Raw genomic sequence first — 18111 nt, forward strand, 5'->3', positions numbered from 1 at the left:
CAAGGTCTGCCATGAAAGGTGACTGTATAGTTCCCTTAAGGAAAAGCACCTTTAGTAAATCCGCTTTCTCTGTGAGAGCTTCCCATGTCTGGAATATACTGCCATCAGACACACATAACTGCACCACCTATCACACTTTCACAAAAAACATGAAGACATGGCTAAAGGTCAATCAGATTTGTGAACATAATCCCTAGCTGTGTATTGTCGCTTTCCATGTTGTCTGTTGTCTGTAGCTTGTGAGGTGTGGAAACACTTTGTTGCTTTTATGGATTTTGTCTTGTTGCTCTGTCTGTATGCTACGTTTTGCTTGTCCTATGTTGCTCTGCGTGTGCTCACTGCTCAATGATTTTCTATATTGTAATTGTTTTTAATAACCTGCCCAGGGACTGCGGTTGAAAATTAGCCGTCTGGCTAAAACCGGCACTTTTACTGAAACGTTGATTAATGTGCACTGTCCCTGTAAAAATAAAATAAACTCAACTCAACAACTCAACAGTCTTCCAACTCAGAATTCCAAGTCGGTAATACTAAGTGTATGTAGTGTAGTAAGCTCTTAGTAGCCCATGTGCCTCACCATAATCATTTGGTCCCTTTCCCCCTCATAACTTAGCCTACTGTTCTGACTTGGTGGTGCACATGTAGCCTATAGCCTGTTTTAGAGAAATGTCATCATCGAATGTCATAAGAGCTTTGTCTGCTTAAATGCTCCCCTTTATTTATCCTATGGTTCTGACTTGGTGTACTAGGGCGAATACTGTAGGAATGGCCCATGTTCTGAATTCTGTCGCTGTACATTTCAAAAGTGCTGAACAAATAGTTATATTGACTACGTCTACCTTAACTCGCACATTGGTAAAACCACAGTGGTTTAAGCAAGTCAGCCATATCAGCTGTTTTTTTTAAGTCAGTAAATGAGGCTGAATTAACTGTTTCGCTGCCAGACAAGGCTCTGCTGATAGTCAGGTGTAGCAGTGGTAAGGATTCACTCCATGGTGCTGAAAAGAAAGCTCTATTGTTGGGACAGCTTTACGTAGGCCCTAACATTTTGTGGGCACCGTTTGTCACCGTTATAGTGCAATTAATGTATTGTTTAGTGTTCTGTAGTGGCTTTCCTCGCATGCATCTAAAATATTTTTGGGGAGTTTGCCCCACCAAGATTTACATACTAAAATCGCCACTGATGCTTTCCATCCGATTCTGCATCACCCGCTGCATACAGGTTGGCCTTATGATCCTGCTTGCTCTGGATTCCAGAGAAGTGACAATGTGACATATCCCGAGACGACATTGACTGCTATCATGAATGACTTTCAGCTCAAAATGCAGGTGTAAAACTCCGTTTATTTCTGTATCTTGTGTTTTGAAAATGCATCACCGTTTATGGCTGTAATTACAGGCTACATTTGCGCAGCCATTGTGCGCGAGTGCATGTGCATGTGCGGCGGTTCCAAGCTTTGAACCACTCCTTTTTGGGGCTTGTGGGTCAAAAGGTTTGAAAACTACCAAACCGCAAATAAATTGTAGGGAGAGAGTATTGCTATAAATGAAAATGCATCTCCAAAAATGGTTTGGTGATCAAGAATATGAACAAATGGGGCAACAATTGAGAGCATATGTCTACAGGACTTTACTCTAAACTCGAGCGGATCTACTTATGACTGACTTCGAACTTGTGATTTGAGACTTGCTTGTGACTCGAATAATAGTGACGTGTCCCACCTCTGATTTTCGTTAACGCTAACCATTTTCCTAACCTTAACCATATTATCCTAACATGCTACATGTATTCTCCTAACCTGCTGTGTAAATTCTAATTTGCCACAAAAAAAAAGGCGTGTTTTGTTCGGGGCTCGCCTTTCCATTGAGCGATAAAGTGGTAGTTTCCTTGGAAACGGCTCTGGCTGCAGCAAAGGCTTGCGACAAAGACACACAATTTGTATTATTACTCCCGTCTGTAGGCTATTCTTTCAGTTTCTTAGCCCATGTCCCATGCTTTTGTTTGATTTTGTGTGTGTGTGTTTACTTGTAATTTGTTTAACATGGAATGGTTATGTAGAATTTCTTGAAAATGAATAATTCCATTTATACAACCTTCCAGTGATTGGCATTGAAATGAAATGGTTCCACACAGTTCTGCCACAGGTTCTGCTGTCTCCAGCCATCACAGGCCACAGCAAAGCTTGACCGCTGAGGCTCGCGCAGCTTCAGTCGCATGCAGCTGGAGCTTGGTGTTGTTGCCACAGCAACCACTGAAGAGAAATCCGTGCAGGTCCTGATGCTACGGAGCTCGCGCTACCGCATTGAGGGGGATGTAGCAGTCGGACACGGGCAGATGGTACCTCAATATCGACAGTGACTCACCGACAACGCGCGACACTAGATAACAAGGGAGGGAGAAACGTGATGGCGATAAGCCTCGGGTACCTTGGACCTTGACGGGAAGACCTTGTCACACGGTGGGCCAGGTTGTCCTACACTTGCGGATCCAGGGTGAGTGCACCTAACTGCGGCGAAATGTGATTGCTGGATTAGTCTGAATCTAAATTAGGCTTGTTGCGACTGGGCTATATTCAATCGCAATGAGGCTATGCATTACACAATTGTCACACGGCTCACACCTATATGGTTTTGGCAGAAACATATAAAAATATATATATATATTCGTACAATATTATTAGTCTATAAGCTAGTATACAGGAGAATAGGTTACATAATGTATTACATCTTCGGGATGTTGAATTCAAATGAGGTGGTTCTAAATACTATTCCAAAGCAACAGGGCTGGCATTTGTTGTTCTTGTTGGGAATTATAATGCATACATTAATGCAGCACAACAGGCTAATAGAAACAACAACTGCTGTAAACATGTTTTTGCTGAAATAAATATCTAGCCTATCACAATAGGTTCTACGCTAGAATAATATTGGTCAGTTTAATTGCCAAAACTAAATTTGGAGTCCATTTTAAAAGGCATTTTTGATATCACCCGTAGTGATAAAAAACCCCACTTTATTAGAATAAGCTATTGTTTTAAATCCTCACAAGCCTTCAATTGGACATATGTGTTTTCACTCACAAAGTAGTTATTTCATTAGTGCCAAAATAGTGTTAACATGGTAAATATAAACAGCTCAATGTCTTGACTTTGAGAAACGTCAACAGGTATTTATAATAATTTTTTTTACTTAAGACAGGGTTGAAAAATGAATCCCCAAGAACTAGTATAATCAACAACAAAAAAGAAAAAGTGTCATTATTTGACTTGGCCATTTTTACCCCAAAAATGAAAGAAGAAAAAAAATGAAATGAAAGTCAGAGAAGAAGAATTCACTGAATTATTGATGTTTTATTATATATACTCTTTTTATACTATAACTATTTAAAAAGGGGATTTGATTAATGTTCCAAAATGTATACAGGTCTGTCAGTACAGGACTCAAAATGCCTGGCAACAACATGCATCTAAAACAATGTTGTTTTACTGCATGTCTTATACTTTAAAAGCAACAGAGCAACTGTGCATTTGCTGAACATATAGATTGGGCAATGCTGCCACTCTTAACACTGTAAGACAAGAAAAGAAACCTAGTTGTACAGCTTTTAAAAATAATTGGTGACTTCAGTCAGTCAGACCGGGAATGCAATGAGTGGAAACGAATGGTTGACCACCACTATTCCCAGTTGCATTTCTTATCAACCTGTCTGATCACATCAAATCAGAACAGAGTTGACTTTTTGCTGTGTCTAAAACCAGAAAGAAGAAGACACAATAGTGTCTGTCTCATAAAGTATGGATTCTTTTTCACTGTTCACTGCCAAGTGTGCTTATATTTCAGTATAGTTTCCAAAGTAGGAATGAAGTAGTTGGGCTAAGCTATATTTTTACATTCAAAGTGAATTAGCTTCATCGTATTATACAGTACCAAAATGCTCCTATTTTGAATATATCTCAGGTTCAAAGTGAATTAGCTTCATCGTATTATACAGTACCAAAATGCTCCTATTTTGAATATATCTCAGGTTCAAAGTGAATTAGCTTCATCGTATTATACAGTACCAAAATGCTACTATTTTGAATATATCTCAGGTTCAAAGTGAATTAGCTTCATCGTATTATACAGTACCAAAATGCTACTATTTTGAATATATCTCAGGTTCAAAGTGAATTAGCTTCATCGTATTATACAGTACCAAAATGCTACTATTTTGAATATATCTCAGGTTCAAAGTGAATTATTCAGTGTACAGCAGTTTCTTTTGGTTCTTCATATCATCTTGTCAGGTATGTGGATTGTTCCCTGCAGCACATATAACGTCAAAACTGATTGTTTGTTTGTGTTTGTTTACACTATCCTTCTTTGTTTTATAGTTGATTTAAGGCCTGTAATGCGATTGGTGCTTTCTTGTAACGGCGATAGCCCCAGTAATGGCTAAGTGCCTTGAGCAAGGCACTTAACCCTAAAATTGCTCTCCATTCAGGGGCGCTGTACCACAACTGACCCTGTGTGTTTGTCTGGAAGTGTTGGGAAATTTGCCTGACGACTCAAACTGAATTCTTCCCCTGCTCTATGCTCGCTACATACTTCAGTCTGAGACTGTCGTCGTTATAGGTGACGTCAAAATGAGAGGTGTTGTTCAAAACAAAGTGATCAGCCATTTGATCGTCTCTAATCAATCAGAATGTCAAAGCCAATGACACATTTTCTAAACACAGCTTTACCCACTTGTGTTCTGGCTCTGGCCCGACCCATCTGTTTCTGGGACCAATCAGAACAGTTAGAATGTGTTTGCGTTCTAGAAATTGTCGGGGAGGTACTCACATCCAGACTCACTGCGGAGAAGAAACTAACGTCCGTGGGTGTGGTGTATCATTTGGCCGGAGCAAAGAGTTTGGGTAGCCAGGCAATTGGGAAATAGGCAAAAGATGAATGGCCATTATAACCAAATGGACACAACATTTCTATTATATTATTTTATATTCCTTTCAGTTACGTTTCTACATTGTGGAACAGCCAGGCATAGCCTAGTGGGAAAATAGGGGATGTGTAAACATAAACAATATCTGAATGTTACCTGTTTAAAAAATTTAAAAAATCAGTACAATTTTGTTTCTGAATGAAAATATATTGTATAAAAAAAGCAATAATTCACTATAGAAATGATAGCATTTGTTTGTGGATGTAGCGTGTAGGGAACCTTGGTATTGGCACAGTGATGTGTGTCAGTGTTTGTGCCTGCCATAGAAAAGGGGCCACAGATGTTTGCCTGTTGATCTGACATCATGCTGGCTTCATAACAGGTATCTTACCTCTTACCCAGCAGGCCACACCAGCCACCACAGGCAAGGCTTGATGCCATGTAGATTTCCTAGGAAACAATGCCCAAAGCTACATAATCCCTTTTGGAAATAAAATATATTGAATAATTATTGAATTTATATATATATATATATATATATATATATATATATTTTAATAATTTCAAGCATTACATTTATTTTCTAAAATATACAGTGTAAGATATTGATAATATATTTGTGTGCAATATATCTCATGTCATAATATGTTGGAAAAATATATAACTACTTGCCACATTCAGATATTGTAATATACAATACAATGATAACATATATATTATATATATATATATATATATATATATAATATAAATATATATACACATATATATATATATATATATATATATATATATCACACACACACACATACATATATATATATATATATATAACACACACACACACATATATACATCTTCTCACTACATACATACATACATACATACATACATACATACATACATACATACATACATACATACATATATATATATATATATATATATATATACACATACACACACACACACACACACACACACATATATATATATATATTTTTTTATATATATATATTTTTATTTCACCTTTATTTAACTAGGCAAGTCAGTTCAGAACAAATTCTTATTTACAATGACTGCCTAAACCGGATGACGCTGGGCCAATTGTGCTCTGCCCTATGGGGCTCCAAATCACGTCCGGTTGTGATACAGCCTGGAATCGAACCAGGGTGTCTGTAGTGATGCCTCTAGCACTGAGATGCAGTGCCTTAGACCGCTGCGCCTCATGGGAGCTCATATGTAGGCATACAAGTGTGAAATGTTCTAGATAATTATTTGCAGTTTCTTTGTCCACTATAAAAGGCAAGAATAGACTAGCAATAAAAGCAATACTGCTGGTCAAGTTGACATTCAATTAAAAGGCCAGTCCGCAGTTGAAACAATAACAAACTGTCATTTGAGGGATGGGCCTGGAGAAATGTAACCACTCTCAAATTAATAGACTGAGCTATGGATGGAAGGACTGACAATTCATGATATCACAATTATATTTTTAACCATGTTATGAGGCTACAGTGTTTGTTTACATTTACAATGTTTACACACATTGGAGTAAAACAAGCTTATGTTTTGGGTTATGATGGGGTGTGACAGTTAAACTAAGCTCATGAGGCATTTATAAGTTATATTCTTCAAGAATCAATGGGTATATATCTTTAATTTATTTAAGTCCAAACATTTATGTAGCAACTGCAGATGTCCCTTTTAAGGAAATGTTAGGCGATATATATACTGAACCAAAATATAAACACAACAATTTCAAAGATTTTGCTGAGTTACAGTTCATATAAGGAAATCAGTCAATTTATATAAATAAATTAGGCCTTAAACTATGAAGCCGGTTGGACATACTGCCAAATTCTCTAAAAGGATGTTAGAGGCAGCTTATGGTAGAGAAATTAACATTACATTTTCTGGCAACAGCTCTGGTGGACATTCCTGCAGTCAGCATGCCGATCGCACACTTCCTCAACTTTAGACATCTGTGGCATTGTGTTGTGTGACAAAACTGGACATTTTAGAGTGGTCTTTTATTGTCCCCAGCACAAGGTGCACCTGTGTAATGATCATGCTGTTTAATCAGCTTCTTTATATGCCACACCTGTCAGGTGAATGGATTATCTTGACAAAGGAGAACATTTGAGAGAAATAATATTTTTGTGCGTATGGAACATTTCTTGGATCTTTTATTTTAGTTCATAAAAAATGGGAGTAGGACATTTTATGTTTTGTTATTGAGAGGAATGAAATGACACAGTTAGCTATTGTCTTCCTCATAATTCTACCTCTGGTGAGCAGTGATGCCTCCTCCACCTGTCTAGAACCCACCCTGGATGTATTGTCAGCCAATTAGACAAGGAAACATACTATGTATTCCCACTGGGCACACACTGGTTGAATCAACGTTGTTCAGTGAAATGACGTGGAATAGACGTTGAGGTGACGTCTGTGACCAGAGGTGTCTGCAAGCGTGTTAATGCCTTTGCAAATGATCAAACTGACACCAAATGGAAGTTGTTAAAAGCCATGAGAAGAGCTCCATTTTCTACTGGGCTCAGGTCAATGGGAATCCTGAGGATATGAATGCTCATGCATACAACACCAGTAGTCTATTTTCTCTGTGTTCCTCAAACAGCAGTATCAGTCTCTGTGTGGTAACATGAGAGGCACAGTTCCTACAGCGTTGCCGTTTGTCGCTTGGTTTGCTCGGTTTAAAAAAACAACAACCATATAGCTTAGTCTTAGTGCATATACCTATAATCTTAGTGCTAAATGCATTTTTGTTACCCTAGTTCCCCCAAGTTATTTCCAAATATTAGCTTCATAGGGACCAAGCTATATTTAGCTCATGCACACAAGCTTTTTTGAAATGAGGGCAACTTCATTTTATGCTCATTAACTAACCAAAGACACACACTCGCTTCATTAGAGTGATAAAATACGGCTTCATCAAAGTGATAAAATACAGCTTCATCTAAGTGATAAAATACGGCTTCTTCAGAGTGATAAAATACGGCTTCATCAGAGTGATAAAATCAGGCTTCATCAAAGTGACAAAATACGGCTTCATCAGAGTGATAAAATACAGCTTCATCAGAGTGATAAAATCAGGCTTCATCAAAGTGATAAAATACAGCTTCATCAGAGTGATAAAATACGGCTTCATCAAAGTGATAAAATACAGCTTCATCAGAGTGATAAAATCAGGCTTCATCAGAGTGATAAAATCAGGCTTCATCAAAGTGATAAAATACAGCTTCATCAGAGTGATAAAATACAGGCTTCATCAAAGTGATAAAATACAGCTTCATCAGAGTGATAAAATACGGCTTCATCAGAGTGATAAAATACAGCTTCATCAGAGTGATAAAATCAGGCTTCATCAAAGTGATAAAATACAGCTTCATCAGAGTGATAAAATACGGCTTCATCAAAGTGATAAAATACGGCTTCATCAGAGTGATAAAATACGGCTTCATCAGAGTGATAAAATACAGCTTCATCAGAGTGATAAAATCAGGCTTCATCAGAGTGATAAAATCAGGCTTCATCAAAGTGATAAAATACAGCTTCATCAGAGTGATAAAATACGGCTTCATCAAAGTGATAAAATACGGCTTCATCAGAGTGATAAAATACGGCTTCATCAGAGTGATAAAATACAGCTTCATCAGAGTGATAAAATACAGCTTCTTCTGAGTGATAAAATACAGCTTCATCAAAGTGATAAAATACAGCTTCATCAGAGTGATAAAATACGGCTTCATCAAAGTGATAAAATACAGCTTCATCAGAGTGATAAAATACGGCTTCATCAGAGTGATAAAATCAGGCTTCATCAAAGTGATAAAATACAGCTTCATCAGAGTGATAAAATACGGCTTCATCAAAGTGATAAAATACGGCTTCATCAGAGTGATAAAAGTACAGCTTCTTCAGAGTGATAAAATCAAGGAAGCTTCTTCAAAGTGATAAAATACAGCTTCATCAGAGTGATAAAATACAGCTTCATCAAAGTGATAAAATACGGCTTCTTCAGAGTGATAAAATACAGCTTCATCAGAGTGATAAAATACGGCTTCATCAGAGTGATAAAATACGGCTTCATCAGAGTGATAAAATACGGCTTCATCAGAGTGATAAAATCAGGCTTCATCAAAGTGATAAAATACAGCTTCATCAGAGTGATAAAATACGGCTTCATCAAAGTGATAAAATACGGCTTCTTCAGAGTGATAAAATACAGCTTCATCAAAGTGATAAAATACAGCTTCATCAGAGTGATAAAATACGGCTTCATCAAAGTGATAAAATACAGCTTCATCAGAGTGATAAAATCAGGCTTCATCAAAGTGATAAAATACGGCTTCATCAGAGTGATAAAATCAGGCTTCATCAAAGTGATAAAATACGGCTTCATCAGAGTGATAAAATACGGCTTCATCAGAGTGATAAAATACGGCTTCTTCAGAGTGATAAAATACAGCTTCTTCAGAGTGATAAAATACGGCTTCATCAGAGTGATAAAATACAGCTTCATCAGAGTGATAAAATACAGCTTCATCAGAGTGATAAAATACAGCTTCATCAAAGTGATAAAATATGTCCGGGCGTTTTCAGTGTCCCTTCAGGATATGTAGCCGGTAATTGCATTTTTTTTTATTGCAGACCAAGAGGACAACAGTGCTGCTTCTAGTGCCTCCTTGTCCTTAGCATAAACATCTATTTAAATAAACATCTATTCCTTGTCCCTAGCATAAACATCTATGCCTTGTCCCTAGCATAAACATCTATTCCTTGTCCCTAGCATAAACATCTATTCAAATAAACATCTATTCCTTGTCCCTAGCATAAACATCTATTCCTTGTCCCTAGCATAAACATCTATCCAAATAAACATCTATTCCTTGTCCCTAGCATAAACATCTATTCAAATAAACATTTCCTATTGTTTATGCAACCTTGTGTTCTTCTTCCCATCCCCAGATCCCTTAGAGACAACCTGCCACCCAATGTCATCATCATTATCTGTAAGCTATATCTGTCTCTTCGCTCTCCTCTTTTTCAGTCTCTCTATTCCATCAGCATAAAGAGAGGGCTCCCCTCCAACCTTCCTATCGCCCCGCTGTCTTAGAAGGGGAAAAAAGGAGGCATTATATAAAACACCTTGTGTATCCCTCCAGCGCTACAGGTGGGATATTTATAGGCACAGTTCAGATTCTAACAACCTGTGAGCAGGAGAAAAAAGGGAGGAGGAAAGATGAAGGAAGGAAGGAAGGAAGGAAGGAAGGAAGGAAGGAAGGAAGGAAGGAAAGAAGTGTTACATAATGCCAGAACAAGCAGTGAGGGAAATCAGATCTGTGCACTTGTAGTGTGCTGTGCTGCTCCTTCACTCTCAACTACTCTCTCCCACTGACATTCTGGTGTGTGACTCATCGTCTCAGTAAACACAGAGAGAGAGAGCAAGGGAGAGAGAGAGAGCGAGAGGAGAGCGAGACCATACATATGTGCTACAACTTGTTGGCCGATTATTTTGATGGAAGGGAAATTATTTCATGCATTTTAATGACTGATAAAAAAATAAGATACAGTTGAAGTAGGAAGTTTACATAAACCTTAACCAAATACATTTAAACTCAGTTTTTCACAATTCCTGACATTTAATCCTAGTAATAATTCTTTCATCACATTCCCAGTGGGTCAGAAGTTTACATACACTCAATTAGTATTTGGTAGCATTGCCTTTAAATTGCTTAACTTGGGTCAAACGTTTCGGGTAGCCTTCCACAAGCTTCCCACAATAAGTTGGGGGAATTTTGTCCCATTCCTCCAGACAGAGCTGGTGTAACTGAGTCAGGTTTGTAGGCCTCCTTGCTTGCACATGCTTTTTCAGTTCTGCCCACAGATTTTCTATAGGATTGAGGTCAGGGCTTTGTGATGGCCATTCCAACACCTTGACTTTGTTGTCCTTAAGCCATTTTGCCACAACTTTGGAAGTATGCTTGGGGTCATTGTCCATTTGGAAGACCCATTTGCGACCAAGCTTTAACATCCTGACTGATGTCTTGAGATGTTGCTTCAATATATCCACATAATTGTCCTGTCTCATGATGCCATCTATTTTGTGAAATGCACCAGTCCCTCCTGCAGCAAAGCACCCCCACAACATGATGCTGCCACCCCCGTGCTTCACTGTTGGGATGGTGTTCTTCGGCTTGCAAGCATCCCCCTTTTCCTCCAAACATAACGATGGTCATTATGGCCAAACAGTTCTATTTTTTTTCATCAAACCAGAGGACATTTCTCCAAAAAGTACGATCTTTGTCCCCATGTGTAGTTGCAAACCGTAGTCTGGCTTTTTTATGGCAGTTTTGGAGCAGTGGTTTCTTCCTTGTTGAGCGGCCTTTCAGGTTATGTCGATATAGGACTCGTTTTACTGTGGATATAGATACTTTTGTACCTGTTTCCTCCAGCATCTTCACAAGGTCCTTTGCTGTTGTTCTGGGATTTATTTGCACTTTTCGCACCAAAGTACATTCATCTCTAGGAGACAGAAAGCGTCTCCTTCCTGAGCGGTATGACGGCTGCGTGGTCCCACGGTGTTTATACTTGCGTACTATTGTTTGTACAGATGAATGTGGTACCTTCAGGCCTTTGGAAATTGCTCCCAAGGATGAACCAGACTTGTGGAGTTCTACAATTGTTTTTCTGAAGTCTTGGCTGATTTCTTTTGATTTTCCCATGATGTCAAGCAAAAAGGCACTGAGTTTGAAGGTAGGCCTTGAAATACATCCACAGGTACACCTCCAGTTGACTCAAATTATGTCAATTAGCCTATCAGAAGCTTCTAAAGCCATGACATCATTTTCTGGAATTTTCCAAGCTGTTTAAAGGCACAGTCAACTTAGTGTATGTAAACTTCTGACCCACTGGAATTGTGATACAGTGAATTATAAGTGAAATAATCTGTCTGTAAACATTTGTTGGAAAAATTACTTGTGTCATGCACAAAGTAGATGTCCTAACCGACTTGCCAAAACAATAGTATATTAACAAGAAATGTGTGGGTGGAGTGGATGAAAAACGAGTTTTAATGACTCCAACCTAAGTGTATGTAAACTTCCGACTTCAACTGTATGTAAGGAGGGTCCCATAACATAATAGTGGTTTCCAGTGCCACATATCGTAGGGCTTCCATCCATCCCTTTACATACCCAACCCTTGTGATGCACAACTTCTCAGTACTGTGGATTGTATTAAAGAGAGTGTGTGTGTGGAGGGTGGATTGATGTCCGTGACAGAAAGGAGGTGATGAACGGTGACGAGGTAAATTAACAGAGGGGAGGGAGGAGAAAGGCAAGTTAAAGGGGGCTATAGACCCCTTTCTGCGTTTACAAACATTGGCGCATGAGGGCGATGCGCGCAAGTTGGTGACAGAACAAGGGGGATCTCTTATAGAACACCAGCAAAAAAAAAACTCTATTTACATCTTGTTTATGAGTGCGTTTCACATTACTTTTGGATTATAACTGGATTTTTCATTCTCGTATGAATGTCCTTGCTTAATATAATGTTTGTCATCATCGCAAATCAACTGCATAATACTTAAAAAACCTTTCAACCAGTAAAAAGACTCTTTGGTTAGCTTTTTGCTATATCAATGAGCGTTAGCATTCTAGCTAAGTGCTGCCTCCAAAATAGTTATTTTGCAAAGATGACAACCAAATATAATCTTAACGACTGTTCAAGCAAGAATCAAAATATCATTGCAAGCGTATGAGAACCCCAAAATGTTATTTTGTTTAGAAGTAATAAAAACTTAAATCTAGGCTTAGTTGAATGGGAACAGATGGAGATGGCTTTCTTACTACCGCCAAGAGTCGCACACATCTGAGCGTGATGTTAGTGTGTCATGTACTGAAATAGGATCTATTACTGGGGACATTGAGGATCACCACAGTACCTATTATGGATGATGAATCATGATAAGCCCATTTAAGGTTGCAACTGGAATGACATTGGATGACCATAAAGCATGAGATGAACGCTGTCTTCCGATGAAGGATGTAGCTCTGGGGTGTAGACTATATGATAGTGATGAAGGATGTAGCTCTGGGATGGAGGCTGTATGATAGTGATGAAGGATGTAGCTCTGGGGTGTAGACTATATGATAGTGATGAAGGATGTAGCTCTGGGATGGAGGCTGTGTGATAGTGATGAAGGATGTAGCTCTGGCATGGAGGCTGTATGATAGTGATGAAGGATGTAGCTCTGGGGTGTAGACTATATGATAGTGATGAAGGATGTAGCTCTGGGATGGAGGCTGTATGATAGTGATGAAGGATGTAGCTCTGGGGTGTAGACTATATGATAGTGATGAAGGATGTAGCTCTGGGGTGTAGACTATATGATAGTGATGAAGGATGTAGCTCTGGGGTGTAGACTATATGATAGTGATGAAGGATGTAGCTCTGGGGTGTAGACTATGTGATAGTGATGAAGGATGTAGCTCTGGGATGGAGGCTGTGTGATAGTGATGAAGGATGTAGCTCTGGGGTGTAGACTATATGATAGTGATGAAGGATGTAGCTCTGGGGTGTAGACTATATGATAGTGATGAAGGATGTAGCTCTGGGGTGTAGACTATATGATAGTGATGAAGGTTGTAGCTCTGGGGTGGAGGCTGTATGATAGTGATGAAGGATGTAGCTCTGGGGTGTAGACTATATGATAGTGATGAAGGATGTAGCTCTGGGGTGTAGACTATATGATAGTGATGAAGGATGTAGCTCTGGGATGTAGGCTATATGATAGTGATGAAAGTTGTAGCTCTGGGATGGAGGCTGTATGATAGTGATGAAGGATGTAGCTCTGGGGTGTAGACTATATGATAGTGATGAAGGATGTAGCTCTGGGGTGTAGACTATATGATAGTGATGAAGGATGTAGCTCTGGGGTGTAGACTATATGATAGTGATGAAGGATGTAGCTCTGGGGTGTAGACTATATGATAGTGATGAAGGATGTAGCTCTGGGGTGTAGACTATATGATAGTGATGAAAGATGTAGCTCTGGGATGAGGCTGTGTGATAGTGATGAAAGAGTGTGTGGATACAATTCTTGGATAAAGACAATAGGCTGATATTGAAGAAATGCTTAGACTCATATTCATCGAATTAAGTATTGGTAAACTGGTGTTGACATTACCAACATTTTGACAACAACCTGACACCTTGTTCGTTCATGCACTCTGAAATGAAAAATAGAATTCGGTCAAGGTTGGTCATCTGTCGTAACTAATGTGTATTTTTTTAAGGAGTGGGGCAGTCCCAAACTGAAATAGCAGTAGGCTGGATTCAAACCCATGCAGCAACGTTATACTGTATATGCAGCGGCTTAGCCCGCAAGACAATCAAAAGGCCACTAGTGTGCGGGTTTTACATATATTTGGGATTTCCAATGTTCCCTGACATATATTCCCTTGTGTTCTTTCCACAGAGGAGGGACCATGTTGCTGTACCAAGGTCCTGGGAATACCTATACTGGGAATACCACTGCCCCTCTCTAGCTGGATCATCTGACACCAACTCCCCCAAGATTTCCTGACGGATATAATCCAATTCATCCCTCCATATTTTGGATATTCCGATCGAAGCAATAGTGGCATTGGCACATGTAAACATGGTTCCCGCCTTCTATACACTTGTGTATTTTTTCTGTTTACGCATTTTACACATAACAGGCACTTTCAAAACCGGAATGTTCTCTCATTAAATTGTTCAAATGTTTTTGTCATTGGAAACTCATCTGGAGATGAACATCTCTGATCCGAGTTGGGCATGCACTACGTTTGGGTAGCGACCAGTCATACAGCATTGTTGAAGATGTAAAGCTGTCTAACCTCAGTCCTATGCCCTCAAATGCTAATTTAGCACCATACATTGTTGTGAAAGTAAAGCCATACTCAGCATGCATGCTCAACTGTGAATACGAACTCTATTATTCAGGGTGTTCAGGATCAACCATGAACATATATCAGAGCATGATCGTTACCTGTGCAACATAGGTGTGAATATTTACAAAGTAATACAGTACGTGAATGTATTTTTACTGTGAAAAGGTGTACAAAAGTATGAGCCATCATATCAGTGTCTTAAATCATCATTTGGATTCCACTTCTTGTGAGCGTCAACGCGGACAATACCAATTAATAACATTCACTGTATCTTCATACAAATCTTTTACAAAAATCGTACAAATCTTGGGACAAAACTTTACCGGAGAGACCGCAGCTGTTGTTGAAAGTGCAAGGTGTCTCAGTGCAGGGTGTCTCTGGAACATAGCACTGCTGCATTAGTGCCTACATTTCTGGCTAGCTGGGCATCCCTCCCTTCTCTCTCTCTCTTACAATGAGCCAGAAGTTGGAGAAGTTGACCTTGGAGACGGACCAGAGCTTCCAGCCTCTGGTCTACACCGTGGAGGAGCTGGAGTGTAAGATTTGCTACAACCGTTATGACACACGCACCCGCAAGCCCAAGGTGTTGGGCTGCCTCCACCGCGTCTGCGCCAAATGCCTGAAGAAGATCGTGGAGAACTCGTCCCCCAGCATCGTCAGCTGCCCCTTCTGCCGCCACGAGACGCACGTGTCCGACGATGACATCTGGCTGCTGCAGGACGACAGCAACATCCTGGCCATCCTCACCTACCAGGACCGCGCCAGGAAGAGTGGCGGTTCCATCACCCCGAGTGGGGAGGTGCTGCTCACTCCGGGCAGCCTGAGCGGGAGCGGCGGTGTAGAGGGTGGCTGTGGTGGTTCTGGGGGCGGCTGCGTCACAACCAGTGAGCAGTCACACAGCTCCTCCGACTGCCTGGTCATCACCATCATGGAGGTGCCGGGCGAGTCACAGTCATCAGACTCCATGAGCATGCTCAATATGGTGCGCCTGTACCGGCCCGCCAGCCTGGCCTCGCTGCCCTGCCACCTGCCCGCGCAGAAGTGCGGCGCATGGACCTCTCGCACCTTCCCCAGCTTCCTTATCGGCGTCCTGTGTCTAGTCTACTTCTCATCGCTGCCGCTGGGCATCTATCTTCTGATGATCCAGCAGCTCACCCTGGGAATTATTCTGGTCAGCCTGGTCCCCTCCACCCTGGTTCTGTGTGTCTTCTACGGCTTCTGTCAATGCCTGTGCCATGAGATCATGCAGTCCATAGCCACATAGCCACGTCTCCGCTTTACTCCCCTCCCCCATCCTAATACCAATGTATTTCTATCAGTGGATGTGACATAGCAAGACCTGTAAAAGACAAAGCCAAATCACCAATGCAAATCTATACCCCCTGTCCTTTTGTAAAATACACCCCCACCCCTTCCTTTTACCTTCTTCAGATAATACCAGCACTAAAACTTCCGAGTGACCACTTGGATTTGGATGTATGGCTTGACTATTCAAGACAAATTGTGAAAGGCCCACGGCCTGATGAATGGTTTTCTAATTACACAGCTCAACCTGCATCAGATTGCTGCCGTTTGTGTTCATGCAGCTCACCGGAATGGGCTTCAGTTATTACTGTGATGATCACCAAACTGTATTGTTCAAAACGAATATGATCCTCTTAGTGTTAACCGTACTGTGGTAGAATACCCATCTGCTCGACCTATGGGCAACGGACTATGAAAACCCATAGTTTTAAGGATGTATTCAGACACTCAGCATAGTCACCATGTATACGCCATGTTCCTAGTTGCCTTTTAAAGGCATGTCTGTTTGTGCCCCTACAGTAACTTAACGTTGTAAAACCTGTTTGTGTCATTGCATTGGGAACGGACAAACCGCCTAAACTGTTACTAGATATTTCAATAAAAGACTCAAGACACTTTTGTGATCTTTGCCATTCTTTTTTTAATTTCCCCCATAACCCACATTTCCTGGGCAACTGATTCCAATTTGGACTATTAATAGGATACAATCACATTCCTTATACTTAAAAATGAAGATGGAATAAGTTATGTAAAAACGCAAAACATGCAAGTTATCATATAGGAACACGACACACAGCTACATAAGAAGCTTCATGAACACTACCCACAAGGGACTGGAGAAATCAATGTATTATCCACAGTAGTCGTTTATGCTGAAGAATTACCCGCAGTGAAAAGTGTACCATTTTGTGACGTGTGAATCAGTCGGTTCCAGCCCCACAGACCCATTCTGCTAAAGTGCTGACGTTTTGCTAACTCAAGCTAATTTTAGTGTTGTTGCTCCGGAGACCTGGCACATGGGAGCACCCCCATGGCATCGAAGGACCTCAGCTCCTAAAAGCTTCTTGTTAGCTATTACAGGAGAGCAACTCAAAGGAATATCTGGCTGGCACAATCAAATGCTGCTAATTATAAGATACCTTACCTAGCACTAGACCTTAGAAATAGCATTAATCAACCACTATATGAACATGTTAGAACCACACACTTTGTGCAGAACCTGTGTCTAATGGTAACACTCCCAGTCTATTAGATCATGTCCACCATTTTTTTACCTTTATTTAACTAGGCAAGTCAGTTAAGAACAAATTATTATTTACAATGACAGCCTACACCGGCAAAACCCGGACGACGCTGGGCCAATTGTGCGCCGCCCTATGGGACGCCCAATCACGGCCGGTTGTGATACAGCCTGGATTTGGTGTCTGTAGTGACGCCTCAAGCACTGAGATGCAGTACCTTAGACCGCTGTGCCACTTGGGAGCCCAAACTAGCAACCCTCCAGTTGCTGGCTGGCCTCTCTAACTGCTAGGCTACCTGCCACCTCAACAATAATAAGCATCCAAAAACACAACTTTAGATATGATTAGGGAATATGATTTGTCAAAATGTGTTGACATAAACCCATTTTATTTATGGAAGAAGAGCAAGGGCACAGATGGTTCCATTGGCCTCAGCTGCTAGGGTTGGCCTAATTGAATAGAGTCTCCCTGAAGACCAGTTCCTGCCAGTGCCAGCAAGGAAACAGTAAGCATGGGGGTGTGGAGGAGGAGCCCAATACTGAGGGCTCACCCTGAAGTTGCTCAGTTGTTTTCAGTCGTGTTGAAGGTTGTCAACTTGGCCGTAGGCTATAAGAAAGCATGAGACCCTGAGGAGACTTCAAAACGGAGGTGGGTTCTTAATCTAGTTTGATTGTTTGGTGATGAA

The 18111-nt window shown here is 40.4% G+C and overlaps 1 protein-coding gene across 1 annotated transcript; it reads left to right on the forward strand.

Moving 5' to 3' along the window:
• The first annotated feature begins 1949 nt into the window (after positions 1 to 1949).
• LOC106583675 (E3 ubiquitin-protein ligase RNF182) lies at positions 1950 to 16799 on the forward strand. The gene is made up of 2 exons (XM_014168161.2): positions 1950 to 2493; positions 14424 to 16799. The coding sequence occupies exon 2, from the start codon at positions 15335 to 15337 to the stop codon at positions 16142 to 16144; it is 810 nt and encodes a 269-aa protein (XP_014023636.1). The 5' UTR covers positions 1950 to 2493; positions 14424 to 15334; the 3' UTR covers positions 16145 to 16799.
• Positions 16800 to 18111: the final 1312 nt, after the last annotated feature.

The sequence above is a fragment of the Salmo salar genome, chromosome ssa22, assembly GCF_905237065.1.
Source record: "Salmo salar chromosome ssa22, Ssal_v3.1, whole genome shotgun sequence".
Classification (NCBI taxonomy): Eukaryota; Metazoa; Chordata; class Actinopteri; order Salmoniformes; family Salmonidae; genus Salmo; species Salmo salar.